Below are 19,606 nucleotides of genomic sequence, written 5' to 3'. Positions count from 1 at the left end.
TTAAATGAGAGAAAGTTCATTGTACTCCCGTGATATTTTTCCTGATGCAATAGCCCAATCCATTCCCCAAGCTGCTATGTTCTCTGAAGTGTGAAACACGCAGGCATTTATATTCTACTTTTTGTTCAGAAGCTTAAAGCAGTGGAGATAGCAGTTCCTCCTCCCACAACAATTTTGTGAAATAGACTAGGCTGAGAGAATGCGACTGGCCAAAATCATCCAAAGAGATTCCATGGCTGAGGGTGGACTAAAATTTGGATCTCCCCAGTCTGAGTCACATTCCTTAACCATTACACCACACTAGCTCTCATTGATAATGGATTTCCTAACTTCTGTTTGCTTCTTCAGTATGGAGACTTGGAGAGAATTCAGATACTTTTGTATCTGAGGAACTGTAGAGAGACAGTCATACCACAGCTAAATTAGGCATCCTTAAAGAAGTTTCTGAGCCAGACTGCTAGTCACTAATTAAAAGTCTTGCTTTTGCTGGTTATTGACTGCTTTCAGTTTTCTCCCATCTGCATCAACTCTACAGGAATTGTAAATTATAGATTTCCATGACTGAAGCCCCAAAAGCCAAGGATGCTTATAGGGTGGTGTGACTAGCAACTGCCAAAGAATAGGTGGGAAATTGATGAAAATCTTACTTTGCAACACATGCCCAGCTCTTCTTTAACCGATAGATGGAGTTGGACTGAAGTGCTGAAACAATGGCTCTCAAAGAGGAGAAATTCTTAAGGATCCTACATTCCTATAAAGGGAATGAAAATGAAACAGAGGAGGGTTAAATATCACTGAAGTGTGATCTTTTACACTCTTTTAGGAGCATTCTTGCTCTAATTTCTTACTTAAAACAAAGAAGCTATCACCTGCATAAACAACGACCAATTCTTTAAAAAATATGTGTTGTCTTTCCTGGTTTTGAAAATACTTTGTAGAATTTGGGTTACTTTATTCTTGCTTTCTTCATCTTTTACTTAGTGATTTTTAAATCAATTTTATAGTTTCCATCTTTCACAACTAAAATGTGTAAAAATCTGCATAATCAGAGTGAAAATAACTAAATTTTCTAAATTTAATTTAAACTAAATAAAATAACTAAATAGAGTCACTTTTTGTGAGATGGGCGGTATCTAAATTTGAAAGGTAGGTAGGCAGGCAGGCAGGCAGGCAGGCAGGCAGGCAGACAGACAGATGAATGTAATCTACACAAAATATTGTTACCTCACGAAATGCAAGTATTCAAATTACAGACCACTTTTATTGATCACGCAGAAAGTACCGGGCCTGGAAAGGATTGGAATTACTTCCCAAACTAAATCGATTAACAAATGTCGAAGCCTTTGTACTATCCAGGGAAAGTTGATTCTGTTCTATATCACTTTCAAGGATGTCTGATATGCTGTGCCCAAAGCTTTTCTACCCCTTGCCCAATATTATTGAAAAAACACCCAGAAAGACAGGGGTTAGAAAAACCCTGATGTTTATGCATGCTGTAATGGACATATACACAATCTAGCATTTGTATAAAGAGCAAGGAGACAAATGGAACAAAATGAGTCTTTACGTGGGCAATATTGATCCACTTCTCTATGATCTTGGCTCGCTGATGTGTTTTCAGCTCCTTGCCATTCAAAACGGTCCTGATGACGCATTTGGTGACTGCATTGAACTGTGCAATGGTAGCCCTGATGGTGGGAGCCAGGTGTTTGTTTTCTTTCTTATCTCTCTGAGACCAGATGCAGCCCAAACAGTGGTGTGGCACCACTCTTTTAAACAGTTTCTGGAACAACACATAAAACATCATGTCAAGGTGATAAGAGGAGTTTTCTTTATTTCTATTAGAAGTATTGTGTCGAAATACACAACATGGTGGTCATTCCCAACGTTTCTGACAACAGACACATCCTTTTTTCTTGAATTTGACAGGCAGCAGTAGTCTTTTTTAGTAGTAATAATAACAGAAGTAGCAGCAGTAATATTTATTGGGTATGCACTTACATTCAAGCATAGTATAAGCAAACAATAAACATCATGAGACAATATAAGCCAGAATCAACAGTGAAGCAATACAGTAATCACTTTAAAACATCTACTGTCTACTTTTACGTGTTCAAAAGAAGGAGTTCTCCCACTCCATTTTTCAACATATGGGGATAAGCCCAGAGGAATGACTCAAGTAGAGATGCAACAAACAACTTTCTTTGAAATAGTGTAATTTTGCCATGGCTCTAGTTTGTGAAGGATCAGATACAGAAATGCAGCAAATAGGTCTGAGCAGAGGGTAGTTTGAAAGGGGAAATCCTGACGATTAATCACACAGAGGGGTTGCAGTATCCTCTATTAGTGGTAACTCACTCCTTTGTTTCTTAGAGCTCATAGCTTCCACATAGCGCACTGCTTGGGAATTGGTCATGCTGTACAGTAAAAACAGGAAAAAGCAATGGTTAGGGAGATAAATAACTACCTCCCACTACAAATCCATGGACTGTTCATTAGCAACCCATGTATGATTGGACAATGTGGCATAGCTCTCCCTTCAACGTTAATGTTATTTTACTGCAATGCATTGCACTGCATAAAAGGGAAAGAACAGTACACATACACATTGTTCGAATTATATGACCCACAGTCAATGAAAAACTTTAGAAGTATGACAGTGGGGACTGGTTTCTCAACCATGGATTTGAAGAACTATTTTGTATGTACAGTATGTATGTATATATGTATGTATGTATTCCTTTAGCTAATTTCATCCAGACTATTATATTGCTGGGAAAATATTTGTTGTTTGTTTAATTTTATTAAATTTATAAGGCTGCCCAACTCTACAGGGACTCTGGGTGGTCAGTTGATGCTTTTTAAATATTCTACAATAATTGCCTGCCTGGAATTGAATAGCCAAGTTCAATATTTGGCAGTTTAGTTTAGGAATAATTTAACAGTTGAATGCTATTTATTATTTCATTCCATCTACTAGCACCACAGAAAGAAAGGTCAAACTGCTTTATAAAGTATCAGACAAATAGTAAGAATTCAACATGTTTAACTAAGCTTCTGGCAATCTACTTTCATAAAGAAACAGTTTGATTTCATAAACATGGTAATGTTTTAGCTGGCCATATACAACCAGATACTGATCACTGATAGCTAAAACTGACAATATCTAATCTGTGAGTTTTATTTTGCTGACGAATGTACAGGAAATGTAGATTCTTGAATTCTGATCTATCTGCAAATTATAGCTGTTACACACATTAAACATGTGCACATCTAAAATATTATTTCTGTTACTATGTCTGACATGGTTTTGGACAGGCTGTTGTAAGTGGGACATGAGGCTTTTTAAAGCATGAATAATGAGTGAGTATTGCTTGCTCTACATATTTGAAAACAGAGCATTCCTTGGAAAAAGCTTTACCTGAAATATACTATATGGAAATAAAATATACTGTATTCACCTAATTTGAATGCTATTCTAATTATAGCTACATAAGCTTAATTAGGCTTTACATACGGTAAAACATAATTAGTCTGTGAGTTTACTGTAATTAACAGACTAACAGTTAATCAGATAACCAGAGCAATAAAAGAGTTTAAAGTGGTTTTGCAAACCAAGGCTTGCACTAATTGTGACCTGTAACAAAGTCTGAACAAAACATCATTATGGCTGTCACTCCACATCTGGATGCAGCTGCAACAAAGAAGCCAAATGAGAAAAAAGCAGAACAAAAACAGATTCAGATCATGGTTTGCCTTTATATTTGTTCAAGCCATGGACTGCCCTTATATATGGATCAAACCATATCCACTTAAGCTTTCACACAAAGCCTTTATCAATTTCCAATTGCAGAAAACATCTAGCACAGCAAAGTGGATTGGTGAGCATTCAGCAATTAGTAACAGATGACAGTTCAGGTAAACATATTGTACAAAGAAATTTGCTTTAATTAATATTTACAGAAAATGATCTGTGTCTAAGGAGCCATTTAACAGATTCACTATTTGCCTTAAGCTTTGCAATGTTTTGAAATACAAAAAGTCAGTAATCTTCCACTGTAACTTAGCTGATTTTGTCAAATGCGCTATAAATGAGTATTTGTATTTTTTTAAAAAAATATTTATTTAGTTTATACATACATATTTAATCAAGACAATGTTTAATCTTAAAGAAAAAGAAAATTAAAAAAATTAAAAATACAAGTTAAGAAAAAAAGAAGGAAAAAGGGGAAAAAAAGTTTTAAAAAGTTGTTTCCCCCCCCCCCCAGTATTATGTACAGTATTTCGATCAATAGTTACAATCAAATGTTGACTGCTGTTCAAGTATTTTGGATGTCATAAGCTGATGCTGAGTTTAAAAAAAAAAGGTACATAATAACTGCACTTTTAAAGAAGATTGCTTAAAAAAAGTCACAAAAAATTCTGAAGAGAAGTTGGATGCATAAATTTGCCAAATGAAAGAAAATTCAGCTATTACTTCATTCAGCGAGCATGCCAGGAAAACTGATGAAGCAATTTAACAACCTACTTGACCATGCCGTCAGTGTCAATAAAGGGCAATTTTATCTCAGGTAATGAAAACAAAGGTAATAACCACAGCACGGTTCTAGAGAGGAATCTAAATGTCACATGTGGTTAATCAGCTGTTTTGATCAACTTAAATTGTATACATTATTTTTTTGATGTTTCATCAACCTGCTTTTATATTTTGATAGTTGGTTTATATTCAACTGTTCACTGTCTTAGATAACATATGGTAGCAAAGCTGGATACAAATTTAAGGAATAAATAAAACACATCAGAATCATAGTCTGTACTGTACCTATACTTACATAAGTATACATCTACTTATACTTACAGCATCCATGTAAGTTAACTGTTCTGCTACAAGGTCTTCTGGGAAAGAAGAAAATTCTTCTGATCCACTAATCTCTGTTTTTTCTTCAGTCACAAATATATCGTGAATCTCACCTGTCAGGATATAATAATATTGTGAGAATTGACAAAACTTATCTTCTGATCCCACTTCATGTAGGTCTAATTGAAGTTGGATCTTGTGTTGAAAGCTAGTTTGAGACAAAATGCAAGTTTATGGTTTCAGTCACAAAAAGAGTGGAAGGGGAAAGAAAAGGCGTGGACAAACCAGGAGACTGTTGGCGTAGGAAAACAAAACACATCATTTTAAATGTTTAATGAGAATACCCATTTCTCTAGGTGAATGTTTCCTAAACAGGAAAGAAAAAAAAAATCATACATTCGCAAAGCAGGAGCGTAGAAGAAGAATGCTGTTAGATGGGACTTCTTTCATCCTGCACTGATTCACTTCAAGAAACAGGTAAAGAGCTCTGCTTAAGTGGAGCAAGCTGCCCAAAGAACATAAAACATCACCCATCAAGCACTTGTACATAATCTGCTGAGAAGACTGGCTACTAGGCAGAGTGAGAGGGCCACCTCCAGTGATAGATGGTGGGAAGCAGCAGAGAGGTGTTAGAGGGAGAAACTGTGAGTGCATGGTGGCAATGATCTTTATATTATTTATACTTTTTTACATGAGTATGCTCAGAACATCCAAAAGGATTATAAACAGCCTGAAAATAACCGTTCTAGAAATCAGATGGGTTGAGGAAGTAATTGAGTGAGGCAATGAAGTCAATGGCATGCACATACAATCAGAAACACTACAGAGCATTAATTTATGAAAAAGTCATTTTATTTCTCCCTACCTTACACTTAATTTTTAATAACCAGGATAGCAGACAAGCCAGTGGCTTGGAATCTATGCAGGGCTTCCTGAGCACATCCTTACTTAAATCAGTGTCAGCTCTTCTAGCAAGAGCAGACATATGAAGAGAAAATTGCTAGAGTCCTTGATTTAACATAAAGGACCCCCAGTTAGTTTTGTTTACTTAGCTTTCTCCTTAATTTGCTGTTCCATGAGCCTGTTCTCTCAGGCAAAGTTGTTGAGAAACAAACTGCCCTAGAGCCTAAAGTTAGGGCCCTTAAATTGTAGACTAACCAATTTATTTTAGCACATTCATATTTGGCAATTGACAACGGGCAGCTTTCTAAGTCTATTGAAGCTCCCTGAATTTGGCAAAAAACACATGAGAGGAAATAATCCATGACAGCTGAAAAGGAAACATGCTTGCATAAAGTAGATGCTGATCAGGTCAGTAGAATGCCTTAGTAAATATGATGCTGACTTCCATTTTACATAGGATAGAGTTTTCAGGAATCTGGTAAGTTGAAGGGGAGACAATGGATAGAGGCAGATAAATTCAGAATCACTACACAGTGTTAATCTTTCTTGCTAAAATTGGCTTATGAGTCAGAAAATAAGTATATTTTCTGTTACTGAGTCAAAAAATGCCTTAAAAAAAAGAAGGGTTTCAGAACATCTTTGCTTCTAAAAAGAACCAAGCATATTATTGTTGTATCCATCCCTGACTTTAAGGAATTCCATGGAATAGGCAGGAGATCGTCCTACTTTCCCCCAAAACTTACAAGATACCTTAGGGAAAGTGATGTTGTCTTGCTCAAGACCTGTCAATAAACCTCAGGGCTGAGCAAGAATTTGAGTATCTTTCAGTCTAACTTTGGACTGTGAAAGAATAGGGTATATGAATACAATAAGAGCAGGAAACCATCTCTTCCCATACTAGATTCAATATTATGACCACAATATCATACTGTCCCTAGATTCCTCTCTTTTACAGTTCATAGAGAATTACTATGGTCTTGTAATTTTGCCAAGAAAAAGAAAACGGAAATGGACAAAAGTGACTTTTAGTCTAATTCTCCATTGCAGGACCATGAATACTTATTTCTCAACTATTCCTCTCCCGTTCATGAATCCAGCCCCATCTTTTTATATTTGTCCCAAATATATACATCAGTTTCTTTTTATTTCTTTTTTCTTTTAAACTTCCACAGACTTCTCCTTTTGATTTATCCTATGCTTCTGTAGCACAGTTATGACTGTGATACAGAAACATTTTTCAAGTAGACCATGTGTGAAGTATATTACTCGTGCGTATGTGGTGAAAAGTTCCTTAACCAATTCAACTTAGTGAAACGTCAAAGCGGTAACTAAGATCCGACAAGTTATTTGAGCTTCTGTGAGAGGTCTCCTCAGGCCCAGTGGAATTTAATTTCTTGCTTCCTCTAAATAGCCAACTTGCACGTTATATCAAAAGCTACCTTGGTTACAGTATCTCAGAACCCTCTCTGCTTGGGGCAATGAGCTGAGTGCTGCTATTCAAAGTACAAAATTGTTGAGAGCTCCTCCCTCATCTCAGAGAATTAATTTCATTTGAAATGTGACCTCTATTTTATGCAGACTGCCTAAATTGGTAAACATTTCTGAAGTTTTAGAAAGCATTATTAATAGGGAAACAACTTCTACTTGTTCTATAGCTTCTGTTTTCTGAGATGAACATCACTGTCAAATATTACACAAGCTACAGCAATTCCTGTATTTTTCCTGTGAAACCTGTATCTGCATTTAAACTTCCTTAATGTGTTGAAAATCTGGTGTGAGGGTCCTCACTGAAACATCTTAGATTCAGCTGAGGTAATGTTCCATCTTTACAATGAGATATTAAAAGGTAAGACTTCTGTACCTAGACCAGTGTTTCTCAACCATGGCAACTTTAAGATGTGTGGACTTCAACTCCCAGAATTCCCCAACCAGCCATGCTGGCTGGGGAATTCTGGGAGTTGAATTCCACATATCTTAAAATTGCTAAGGTTGAGAAACACTGGCCTAGACTATCTACTGTGCCTAGAAGTTCTGTGGGAACTTTTCACTCTGTAAACAGCTAATTATAGATCTTAGCATTTAGACTTCCTTTGTTTGATATGCAGGAACCATATCCAGAAAAAAACAACATTAGGCACAAATGAACAACCTTAGGAGATTTTAGAAGTTCAGATGAGAAGAACCATTTAGGTTTAATGCAGCTTTCCTTTGGGGGAAAGAAAGTACATTTATTTGGTGCCAAGACTGACTACTGCGTAACTCATAAGTTTTGCAACATTCAAGTAGATGATATTCAAAGGGAAAAAAATCCTGATCTTTATTGTGTTCATTCCTTATTGTGTGCTATCACTTCCTATCCATTTCCTACTGCCTTTCTGTGAAAACTGGACATTCATTTGGTTGTGTTCATGGGGGAAGTTCCAATGGCTTTCTAGCTATGCTAATTATGCCCATAGGAAACTCTCTGTCTTGGGGGAAGGGGAAACGCTATTTATCAGGCCTGACACTGCACACAGCATTCCAGTGTCACTACTGTTCACAATTGTTCCAGTGGCATTTTGACCTGCTAACGTAAATTTTCCTTTTGTCCTCGGATGTCAGCAACAGACCATTCAGATAGGAAAAAACAGTCACAGACGCTTCCTTTGTCATGACAGGAGCAAAGGAAAGTAAGACTAAAAAAAAAAAATCCCTGTTTGGTCACAGGAGAGAACAATTTTAAAAGTGAAAAATCAGAGCAACAGTGAATTTATTTTGAAAACTTGCAAACTGCACTGAAGCCGATAGTCATCTCAGAGCAGCATTTTAAATGTTCTCTTGGAAGCATTAAGGGAGCTTACTTGGCAGGAGTGCTTGGCTTCTCACCCTCCTGTGGAGCAAAATCAGGAAATGGATTCACCAAGCACACTAAATTCAAAGTTTGCAATCCACATTTCCTTTGGTTCCACGCTATTCTAACTGATACCACAGCATAAGAAGCGCCCAAACAGCCCAATGATATACAGTAACCGGCTTCATTATAAAAAGTGGCTGTTAAAATGTTTGCGGAATATCCTTACTGTTGTTTACTCGTTCTTGCTTCTGAAAGTGCTCCAAGAGTTGTTGCGCCCTTCTTTCGGGGTCCGAGCCTGGCATGATCCTGGTCAGATAATCCAGCAGTTTCTGCAAACAAAGGTAATGAGGTGGTTCTTGGAAGTCTTCAGAGCATTGGTCTAACCAGGCTCTCAGTATTGAGGCTATGGCACTGCAAGAGAAACGCATTGTATACAGTCAGCTACATCAGCATCAGCATATTCCAGGAAGCAACATAACCTAAAACCCCCAAATAGGTTAAAGAAGTTATTACAATTGAACAGAAAGAAACAATATTACAATTATTACAATTGCCCTCACGAACAAATATCCTTTTCTATGTCTTTTTAAAATTTTTATTTTAAAATTTTTTTTAATTTAAAATTTTAAAAATTTTAAAAAATTTAAAAATTTTAAATGTTTATGTTTTTTTTAAAAAATAGAGCTGTGTATAGTTTACAAGCCTAACCATCAGAGCCATTAACATTTTTTAAAAGAAAAATTTAAACTAGAGTTGAAGACATACATACAAATCTGCGAGGTTAAATAATACCGAACCATTATTACTTATATTTGATCAAACACTACCAATATAATAACTACTATATGATCAAATTTTATCAGGAATAAGAGAGCCGTCTTACCAAATATCTAATTAGGTGAGCATGATTCTTTTACTATTTCTACTATTATGCTTTCGGAGAGCCATTATTGAAATATTCCCTCAGAATGAAAGATTCTGTATTTGCAGATTCTGTTGTATTATATTACTTAGCATTGATAACATTTGGTGGAAAATTATTCGGAATATCTCCGCTGTAAAGACTTACTGATCAATTAAGCCAAAACCTGCATTTCTGTTAGTCATGGGGGGGGGGAGAGAAATGGGGGTTAGCTTTGCATTTATGAATGCAAGGGTGTGGCAAAAATGTATGCATATTGATTATTCTTATGAGAACTGAACTAGCATCTCTTATGACAGATGCATAGCTAGGCCATCAATAATGAAATATCAACCAGTCATCTACAAAAATGTTTTATCCTTGAAAAATGCTCTCAGTTTTCTGGATACATTTCTGATATGAGCCACTATTCAGAAATACCTTTCCACTTTTTAAACTCTGATCTTCTCCTGGCTTGCTCTCTGAGTCTGCTATTATTTTAGTAACAGCATGCATTTTAACATTCTTCTGTGTGTTCATGAAGGAACATATACATATTATCTATCTTATGAATGCTTGCAAGTCTGCTTTCTTGGAAAATGGTGAAATTAAAAAATATCTCAAATGATTATGGTTCTGAGGCCCTGAATGAAGCACCTCACAAATCATTTGTAATAAACTGGGGTGGCTAATACTAACTGCATGTGGGGTTTTGTGTTTTATCACTTACTAGTGATAATATGTCCTTTGCTAGTCTCACTTCTGTACCTGACTGTATAAAATGTTGGTACACAAGATTTCTAATAGAAATGTTCTTTTCCTTAATAAGACTACAGTACTTACTTAACCCTTACACCAGCGTGCATATATGCTTGTGTATATTTGTAGAGAATAGGGAAGGAGTTGCCGTATCATCAATAAAAACTGCAGATGCCACTAAAATTGGCATAAAAAGGTGCACCGGTGTTTCCAATCTACACTAGCTTATCTGCTTTCTTTAGGCAAATGCACATGGATGGGAGTGTATAAGCCTCAATATTATCCACTGAACTGATTAACTTTCCTGCCATTGCCAAGCTCTTTTTACTTGTAAAACATTTGAAAGAATTAACAGATAGGAAAATAATATAAGAAAAAGACAATGGTTTATTAACAAGACATTTTAATGCATTTGGAGATATTAAAATGTAGTGATTATCTCCAGTTAAATGAGAAATTGAAAATAACCTATATACTGCATGTGTGTGTGTGTATGTACACATACATACACATATACACTTTGTAACTGCAAGTCCATTATATGTAAAATAAATACCCAGCTTTCCTCATATAAGCTGCCCTTCTGCTTTTTATTTCTGTTCTCTGTCAGTCCAGGAGCATGTATATTTTGCCCATGAAAGGAGGCAGATCTGAATATCTGCCAGCCTTTGCATTTTGAGAACTTAGTTTTTTGTCCCAGAATGCCTCATGTTAATTTGACTATTACTGCACTCAGTCTATGCACTCCATATTGAGGAGGATTCTAACACTGCCAACATCATGGTTAAAAGAGCCGGTCTTCAGACTTTATTTCTTCTGTCCTGCTTTTTAAACTATCTTACCTGGTGAAGAAGTCTGGATAACCTGGAAGCTTCTTCTTCTTTTTTTTTTTCCTGAAATTTTGGTTGGTTTTTAACTAAGGCACTGCCCAGTTATGGGTGCGGGATGTGATAGTTCAATATGTGCAAATATCTATTGGAACATACCTATGAACCACTTAAGCTAGATTAATAGTCTTTCTTTCTACACAAAGAACTTGGGAACTATAGCTTTGTGGAGGAAGCCTGGAATTTTTCAGTACATTCAGTGAATTGACCGAATTATTATTCATGCTTGACAACTTTCACTCAGTCTCCAACATCTGTTTCTTGGGGAAGGTTGTTGGGAAGGTGGTGGCAAAAACAACTTGAGTATCCTAGAGAATACACATTACCTAGATCCTTTCCAGTCGTGATTTAGGGCCAGTCATGGAAACAAAATGGCACTGATCACTCAGATGAATGATCTTTGTCAGGACCTAGACAGGGGGAGTGCACCCCTCTTGGTCCTACTAAATCTCTCAGCAGTGTTTGATACCATAAAGCATGATATCCTTCTGACCTGCTTGCAAAGGCTGGGAGTTGGGGGTACTGTTTTAACAGTGGCTTCACTCCTACCTGAGTGGGCCATTCCAGCCAGTGGTCATGGCAACACTTGAGCTCCTGAGAATTCCAGTGTGGGGCTCTTCAGTCTCAATCCTCAGTGCTCACAATGGGAGATCATCCATCAATTTGGGGTGAGATGTCATCACTATGCTGATGACAATCAATTATATACTGCCAACCCAAGCCAGGGTGGAGGTCCTGAAACAGTATATTTGAGGATTTGGATAGGGTCAAACTCAGACTGAACCTCTGACCCCCCCCCGAATACCATCTCCCCAGAACTACATATTACCCCAATCCTGTTTGCATTTCTCAAACAAGTTAAAACTTTGTTTGAGCATGCTTTTGGCCCTTAGTTGTTTCTTGGTGCCTTGTCCTGTGTTTTACTTTTTTTGTTTAGTTTTTAGATTGTATGTTTTATCTTGTTCTTACTTGCCCAGAATCTTGTCAGGATTCGGGCGGGATATAAATATTGTAAAATAAATAAATAAATTATAAGATGTGCTGAGGAAAGCTATGTCAGCTGAACCATGAAACTGATACAAATCAGCTATGTAAACATGTCCCCAAAGTTGCTATCCAAAGAAAAGGAATAAGGGAAGTACTAAAAAAACCTCCTTTCTCCGTTCTCACACAAAACTAACTTTTAAGCATCACACTATACAGCATTCTGTTCCAATACACTGTGCTAAAAATCTCAGTTCTCTTGCAGAATTTCAGGGCTGAATCACATCATCAATATCAAGTGGAGGCTTTTCCTAGATTTCTGTCTGTAACTAAGGTCTCTTACGCATAATAGCAGGCAAGTACAACTGAAGTTGAAAGACTGACTGTTCTTGTTATTCTCTGAAAAGGAAACCCAGAATGAAAACAAAAAGCATATAAATCCTGTAGTTTTAAGCTCAACACCTCACTGTGACGATATATGCACTGCAAAGAGCAGCAGAAAAGTACTAGTCAAACAAATGTCCCATCAACAAGTTGTTGCTGACATGATGATGGGAAACACTTCTGTCTTGTTTTCTTTCTCTACGGTATGCACATTCCACACTCACGACCACTCTGCCTTAGCACAGCCTTTATATAGCAACTTCCTGATACATTAAAGTACAACACTTAGGAATTTTGGGCAGCCTGGACAAAGCCCATGCTGCTGGGAATACTGGGAAGTGTAATCCTGTCCATTTGGATGCCACAAGGCTGAAGAAAGTTGTCCAAGGATGAGAATGAGAATCTTAATGCTGTGCCCCAATTCTCATTTATGAATGCAGTATTTTCCAGTACGGGGTGCTTCCAAACATTGGGATTCATCTCCCAAAATTAAATAGCCGGCAAAGTTACTGCTCCAGATTCTAGAAGTTGAAGTCCAGATATCTGGAAATTCCTTGATCAGCAAGCACCATATTAATGTGCTTCTAAACATTTTGGTAACAAACCATTCTGACAGCCCCCCAAAATATCAATCATTTGGCTTAACATTAATGAAGGGGATGTACAGGGCTGGGAAAGATTATAGCTTCTAAAAAGCATTAATGAAAGATTTGAAGGAAGGAACTTGACTCATGCAGTATAAATTTCACCTCTGGTAAACAGACATTTAATCCTGTCTCTCTCAAAAATCTGCAAAACCTATTTGTTTAAGGACGTGGGTATGAATGTTACATGACATTGAATTTCTGTACTAAGTCTTTCTTAATGACTCTTTAGAATCATATGGTTGTGTCCTTTATAGAGCAGGCTTTCCTTTTTAAAGGTGCTGTCAGCTTGAAGATCTGTCTGATCTTTGTTTTGCTTAAAGACAGAAAATCATAAAAATGGGGAGCAGAAGCTTGGATGTTGTCTACCAACAGTTAACAAAGAACAGGCTGAGCATTCACAAAGGTCTCCTAGTCATTGTCTTTCACCATGGTACACTGTGTCTATGTATGTAACCTTTTTATGTATAGATTTACAAGCAATTATTTGCACACAACTAAACATTGAAATCACTGTAACAAAAATGTGCGTGAATCTTTTTTTTCAGAAATGTGTAAGTGACCACTCTACTCAGTAAGAGAGACAGTCTTTCTCCAGCAGATAAGATTCCAGCTAACCCAGTGTAGTACCCATGTTATCAGTTAACATACACAGTACAAGCATTTCAATATGGAGCAGAGTTAAACATACTTTACTGTTTGGAAGATGTGCAGTTTCTCCCTTTGTACTCCACTCAGAAAGAATGTGGCTGTTACCAACCATAAGACACATGGCTGCACTCTTAGCAGAGTTCAAAGTTACAATAAGCTCTGGGTTTCCTACAAAATAACGTCAGTCAACACAGAGGCAATAAGACAAGCTATGCAGACTGCCCTTATAACTTATTGGCCTCCTATCAGCTGACTGTTTAATCAGCACTTTAGGGAGGGAAGCTTTCTGGAAAAAGTCCGGTCTGAAGGCCAAACCTTGTAGCAGCCTCAGTGTTTAATGTCCCTCAAAAGTAGCTCCCTGTTTCTGCCAGCAGAAGACACAGACCAAGCTCGATAGTTTCCAGAATCTTAAATAGAAAATTAACCAAATGAAGTCTTTCTTTAATGGGGAAGACTTTTTAACTCTTGAACACTTTACCTGCCTATTGGCTGAAAAAAATGCAGTGGAATCATAGTCATGCTTTCAGAAAAATGTGCTTTGTAAGGGCAAGTTTAGAATCTTTCACCAGCTCCTCTGTGATCCAAGTCTATACAGATATAAACATCACAATCCAGGCCAAGGAGAGAAAAAGCCAAGATCTAAAAGCTTGTACCCCAACTATTGTTGATACCCATTTTGTTGGGACTAAAAATATAGGTATAATCACCCATTTGATAGCCATGTTTATCAGGGCTAAGCTAGTCAATCAGAAGCTTGGTCAAACTGTGACATATCAAGAGCTGCACATATTGGTACTCACTGTGGAGAAACCTAAAAACTATCACATCTTATGATAGCATATCAGATCGTAATTTTGCAGAATATAAAACCCTAGCCCTATCGAGTGAGTCCTATGGGGATGTTTATTCGTCTGCTGCCTAAATCAGTAAATATTCTGCAAGGAGATACCCCAGAATGTGGCTCCATACCAAAAAATTTCATGCTGTTGTCCTACTCTGACAATATACTTAGGATCCTGGGATGAAAGGATGCATGTTATACTAGGCCTCATGATATTGGCATTTATGTGGAATATGCTAAACCGCTCTGACCTCACTTTTTTTCCCATTGTGCAAGTAATTTGGCTTGTTTTTGTAACCTTCCCCAATTTTCAGTTCTCCTAATTGTCACTATTTAGCCGTTTTTCTCCTTAGTTCAGCCACAGTGGTTTCTTTTGTTATTTTACCCTTTACTAGAAGGAAGGGTGATTGTTCTCAACACAAACAAAACTTTAAACGCATCTCACTGTGGATTTCCCAGGCAGTAAAAAAGTCTTTCACATTCATTCAGTGGTTGCTTCAACTAACTCCATTCCCTTGATGCAATTATTTGTATGACAGTGAAAGAGGACACCTTGCTTTACTGGAGGAATAATTAACAGGAGACAAAGGCAACAAAATCCTGATCACAAAGAAGTAGTAAACTGGAAAGTGCATTATTAAAAGTAAAACCAAAGGCAATGACACTGCAAGAAAATCAGAGTGATGCTGCAGTTTTAGCATTAAAGGTTCTAATATTTGGCAAACTAATTACCACATCTAAAAGCCAGTTTCATAGGTCTTTTTTTTTTAATAGTTATTTACAGTACACTATCATTTGCATAGCATAACTGATGTCCACAGAGGTGCAAAAAGACAACCTGTACTCTGAAAAAGTTAAAATCTAAACCATTTCCTGAAGGAAGGCAATCACAGGAGACAAGAGGGAAGGAATACAATATCCACTGTATCTCAGAGAAGGAAAAACAGGTATCTACAACAATTCAGTTCAATTTTACAGCTGGATTTACAAAATTATACAAAGATCAAGAGACTTGCCCAACACCAGAAGGGAATCAATGGCTTAGGTTGCAGCCAAGCCCAGCTAGTTTATCTATCCACCATATTATGCCAAAGTCCCCCTTGGCATATCTGAGATAGCTTAAATTATCTTGTAAGCTACAATGAGTACTTCATGACAAAAGGGCAGAGGGAGAGAATAGTGCAAGGACTACTTGCTGCCAGGCATTGAAAAATCAGAAAGTCTAACCCAAAAAGACATTGTGTCGATGCCAAGTCAGGACATTTCTCAAGACCTGAAAGGTTAATAAATTAGCTCAGAGTCATGCTACTTTTTCTGAAGGGACAAAGAAATCAGACTGTGGGCCTTTTCAGATGCTGCAGCAAGAACCTCAAGTTTCTGTTTATTGTAAGGAGTTTAAGTTTTATAGGCAGTACACTGTCGGTCTTAGATTGGTGCTCTGAAACTTGGATTGGTTAAAAACTCTTCTCAGCAATGAGACTCATTGAGTGACCTTGAATTAATAACTATTCCTCCCTCAGTCATACTAAATTCATGGGGTTATGGGTGAAAACTGAATAAGCACAAGTCTCCTCCCCTGAATTTCTAAAGGAAGAGACTCTGCTATGAGCTTTTGAAAATAGCAATCTGTTTTATCAGATGGATGAATGTGGGCTGGAGTACCCAGGAGAGAGATATATATATATATATATATATATATACACATATGTGCCACTTATGTTACACTGTTAACTTGTGACGTGAATCAAATTAAATTAGACACAATAAATGGGACAAGAAAGGAGCACTATGCACACTGAGAATGATTTTGGAAATTATAGTGTTGCAGAGAGAGCAGAACACCAAAGCAACTTAGGTTTTCTATATGACCAGAACACCATTAGCATCTCACATCTTGTCAACCTTACATATTGTCCCATATCTCAGAGCAATCACTCTTACATTGAAAACATGCATATTTGGGGGGAACAGGAGAAGCTAAAGCTCTGTTTCCCATTAATACCATAGTGTGGCCTATTCAGCAGATGAGTGAGGATGAAATCACTCTTAGCAACAGTGACCCTGACATTATGCTTATTGGATAGACCATCCTTTTGATGACTGCCTGTGCAGCACACACAATGATAGGGAAAGAATCCTAGTACATTTTAAAACTAAAAATGTTTTCTGTTTCAACCTGATATGCTTTAAGTAAGGTTGATGGCTAAAAATTCCTTCTAGCTCGATTTTGTCATGAATGCAATGACTTTGTGTATCAGTGAAATTCTGCATCAAGATGACTAAAATCCTACAAGCAAAACGTTGAAAATCACTCACATATTAAATGAAACTTAAAATTTAAGATAATTTTTAATGAAGTAGATGTATAAAGAATAAAGTTAGGATTATTGTGAAGAACAGGCAAAAGAAATACCAATCCAGTCGTATTTAAGCCCTTTTGAAGCTCCTTATTTCAGTGGGAGACACTGAAGCATACATTTTCTAACCTACCTATGGAAATTAATTTGGTTGGATAATGCCCACAAGTATTTTAACTACTAATTCTAGTTTCTGTGCTTGGCTTTATTTTGGCATTTAACTTCTCATCTTCCTAAGATGTTGATCTTTTGTATAGTTGTTACAAAGTTCTTACATTCCTTTGTCTAATAAACTTGTGTATAATTTCCAGATGAATACTGACCACATCCTTTTCTCAGTATTCAACCCTGGCTGTGATTCTTGCTGTTCAAAGAAACACAACACTTACTTCCTGAGTACTGTTTTGGTCTCGGTATTGCTCTGGCTCCCATCTTCTTCACAGTTTGAGATCTCCAAATTTCCATATCTAAAGGCAAGAGAATTATATGCATGTCAGGCAGTGAGTAAAAATAAAGGGGGGAAAGCTATGCCTAAGGATTTAGATATTAGGAAGTGCTTTGAACTCGGTACTTAATTTGTAACAGAGAATTTAACAGTAGTAGAAGAACTACTACATGGAATTTGCTCTCTTCTCCTTCCCCATCCCGCACCATAAACTTCCTGGGCCTCATTACATCCTTAGGTTTAAGAAAGAGGATAAACGGCATTTTCCTTATATACAGCTCTTAAGGATACAGCAGCTCTGTCCAGACCTGCCTTCCTCAATCTGACAACTTCCAGATGTATTGGATTCCAATCCCATTACCCACAATTAGCAGGGAAGCGTGGCTAACTCTTATTTGTCAGTCCTGAAGACTACTTATTCTTTTCCACTTTCTTCCAGCAGTGAACATCTCTTCCAATCTTTATGGTGATCTTCCTCTATCTGGTGCCCTCCAAATGTGTTAGAACTAATTCCTGGAATTCCCAGTGAGCATGGCTATTAACTATCTGGGAAAATAAAACAGAATTAAACAGAAGAAGGCTGGTCTAAGAATCTAGGGAAGATTTTGCCACAGTTCCTTTCCTCAGCATGCATCCAAGATGTAACTTGTTTTGGATCCTTGTTTAACATACCCAGTGCCTGAATCAACTTCAACTCCCCTGTCTCCTTCCCGCTGGCATAAACAAACAGCCCACTCCAAGTTAATATTTTTTTTTTCTTGTTAGTCCTTTTTTGTTTAAGTTCCCAGAGCTCTCTGTTTTTCTCAAAGCTTTCTTTCTCAGACTCCTGGTTCCCAGTCCACAAGTTCATTCCATGAGAAACCTTTTCCTCTATAGACCTGACCTTACCTTTCCCTACCTCCTATTTCCATTACCAAATCTCTATCCTCACCTAAACTCATAAAGCTTCTTCTAGACTTGTGTGAGTTTTTAAATGTGAAAACGGATAGAGTACAACCATGCAAACAAATTTACTTCCAGAGCAATTGAAATGTTAGATAACAGGTAAAATGCTCTCATGTTATAAGCTAGAGAAGAAAATGTAAATGGAGTCCAAATTTAGTATTTTGATACTACTGCAGTGAACCTAAGTTATGCCCCATTTGTATGGTCATTCTTTTTCTTATGATCAAATATCAGAAAATAAAGAGAATTGCGCAAATAGATCCTCAGGAAAAATTCAATAAATCCACACTGCATTTATTTATATAGTAAAACCTAGTTTATTTCAAGGGATACAGACAAGTATCAATTTTAAAGCAAGACATAAATGAAATCCAGTAAAAATACTGTCTATACAAAGTAAAATCCTGATTTAGAACACACTTTTAAAAGCCAAGTGATCCACCATGGTAACAAAGGTTTAAAACTTGTCAAGGCCATTCTCACACATTATGTATTTAAAATTACATGCTTGAGAATTGTTAAACTTGTTGCCTGTTTCAGCCAATGCAGAATTTGAACAGAGTGGCAATAATGTTAATATTTTCACAGTAAATTGTGTTTTATTGTCTTTATTATTATTCATACCATATGTAGTGTCCATATGAATTTGATCTTGGCACATCCTCTCCTGACAACATCATCTACATTTTGCTTGTTGTACAAAACTAAAAGAAGCAAAATGATATCCTTTGCTTTTACCACTGAAGTTGGTAGGAATATCATATTTCACCACTTCTGTATATAACACAAAGAATATAATATGCAGTCAGAAATGTACTGTTTTCAAAACCGGTGCCTGATGAAAACATACAGAACATTGTTTTTATGAGGGATTGCTTCAGACACTGCGATCTGACTGCAGATTCCTTTTAGATATTCTTTGCCAAGAATATCTTCAATAAAATACCAGGCCTGTTACATCATGTGTGAATGCTTAATAAAAGGCTTGTGATGGAAAAGATGCAACCAAATTACTTTAGGACGAAATGAAATGAGATAGTACTTCAGAGGTAGCGCAGCTATGGACATGTATCCATCAGTGCCTACTTCGACATACAAATACACATTCAGTTTAGTCCAGGTCAACCTCAGAAGCAGAAATCAGCTTTACACAGCATTTAGTGGTTGGCCTCTCTGGTATTACGAACATTCTTCCCGTCTCTGGATAGAGCAAT

The 19,606-nt window shown here is 37.0% G+C and overlaps 1 protein-coding gene across 2 annotated transcripts in view; it reads right to left on the bottom strand.

Moving 5' to 3' along the window:
- The window catches only part of RGL1 (ral guanine nucleotide dissociation stimulator like 1), a 94,031-nt gene that overhangs the window by 31,175 nt on the left and 43,250 nt on the right, over positions 1–19,606 (bottom strand). For both annotated transcript variants that reach the window (XM_088154392.1, XM_088154391.1), the window contains exons 4-8: positions 17,392–17,469; positions 8,821–9,005; positions 4,859–4,971; positions 1,568–1,783; positions 648–751 (exon numbers count right to left, since the gene is read on the bottom strand). In XM_088154392.1, coding sequence (XP_088010518.1) covers positions 648–751; positions 1,568–1,783; positions 4,859–4,971; positions 8,821–9,005; positions 17,392–17,469 — 696 coding nt within the window. The remainder of the gene's footprint in view (positions 1–647; positions 752–1,567; positions 1,784–4,858; positions 4,972–8,820; positions 9,006–17,391; positions 17,470–19,606) is intronic.

Source organism: Python bivittatus, unplaced genomic scaffold (assembly GCF_059951505.1).
Source record: "Python bivittatus isolate LINGU-HERP-01145 unplaced genomic scaffold, Pbiv_v1 ctg000700_np1212, whole genome shotgun sequence".
Lineage (NCBI taxonomy): Eukaryota > Metazoa > Chordata > Lepidosauria > Squamata > Pythonidae > Python > Python bivittatus.
The sequence above is the reverse complement of the archived record's forward strand: the minus strand, read 5'-3'. Positions and strand labels throughout refer to the sequence as shown.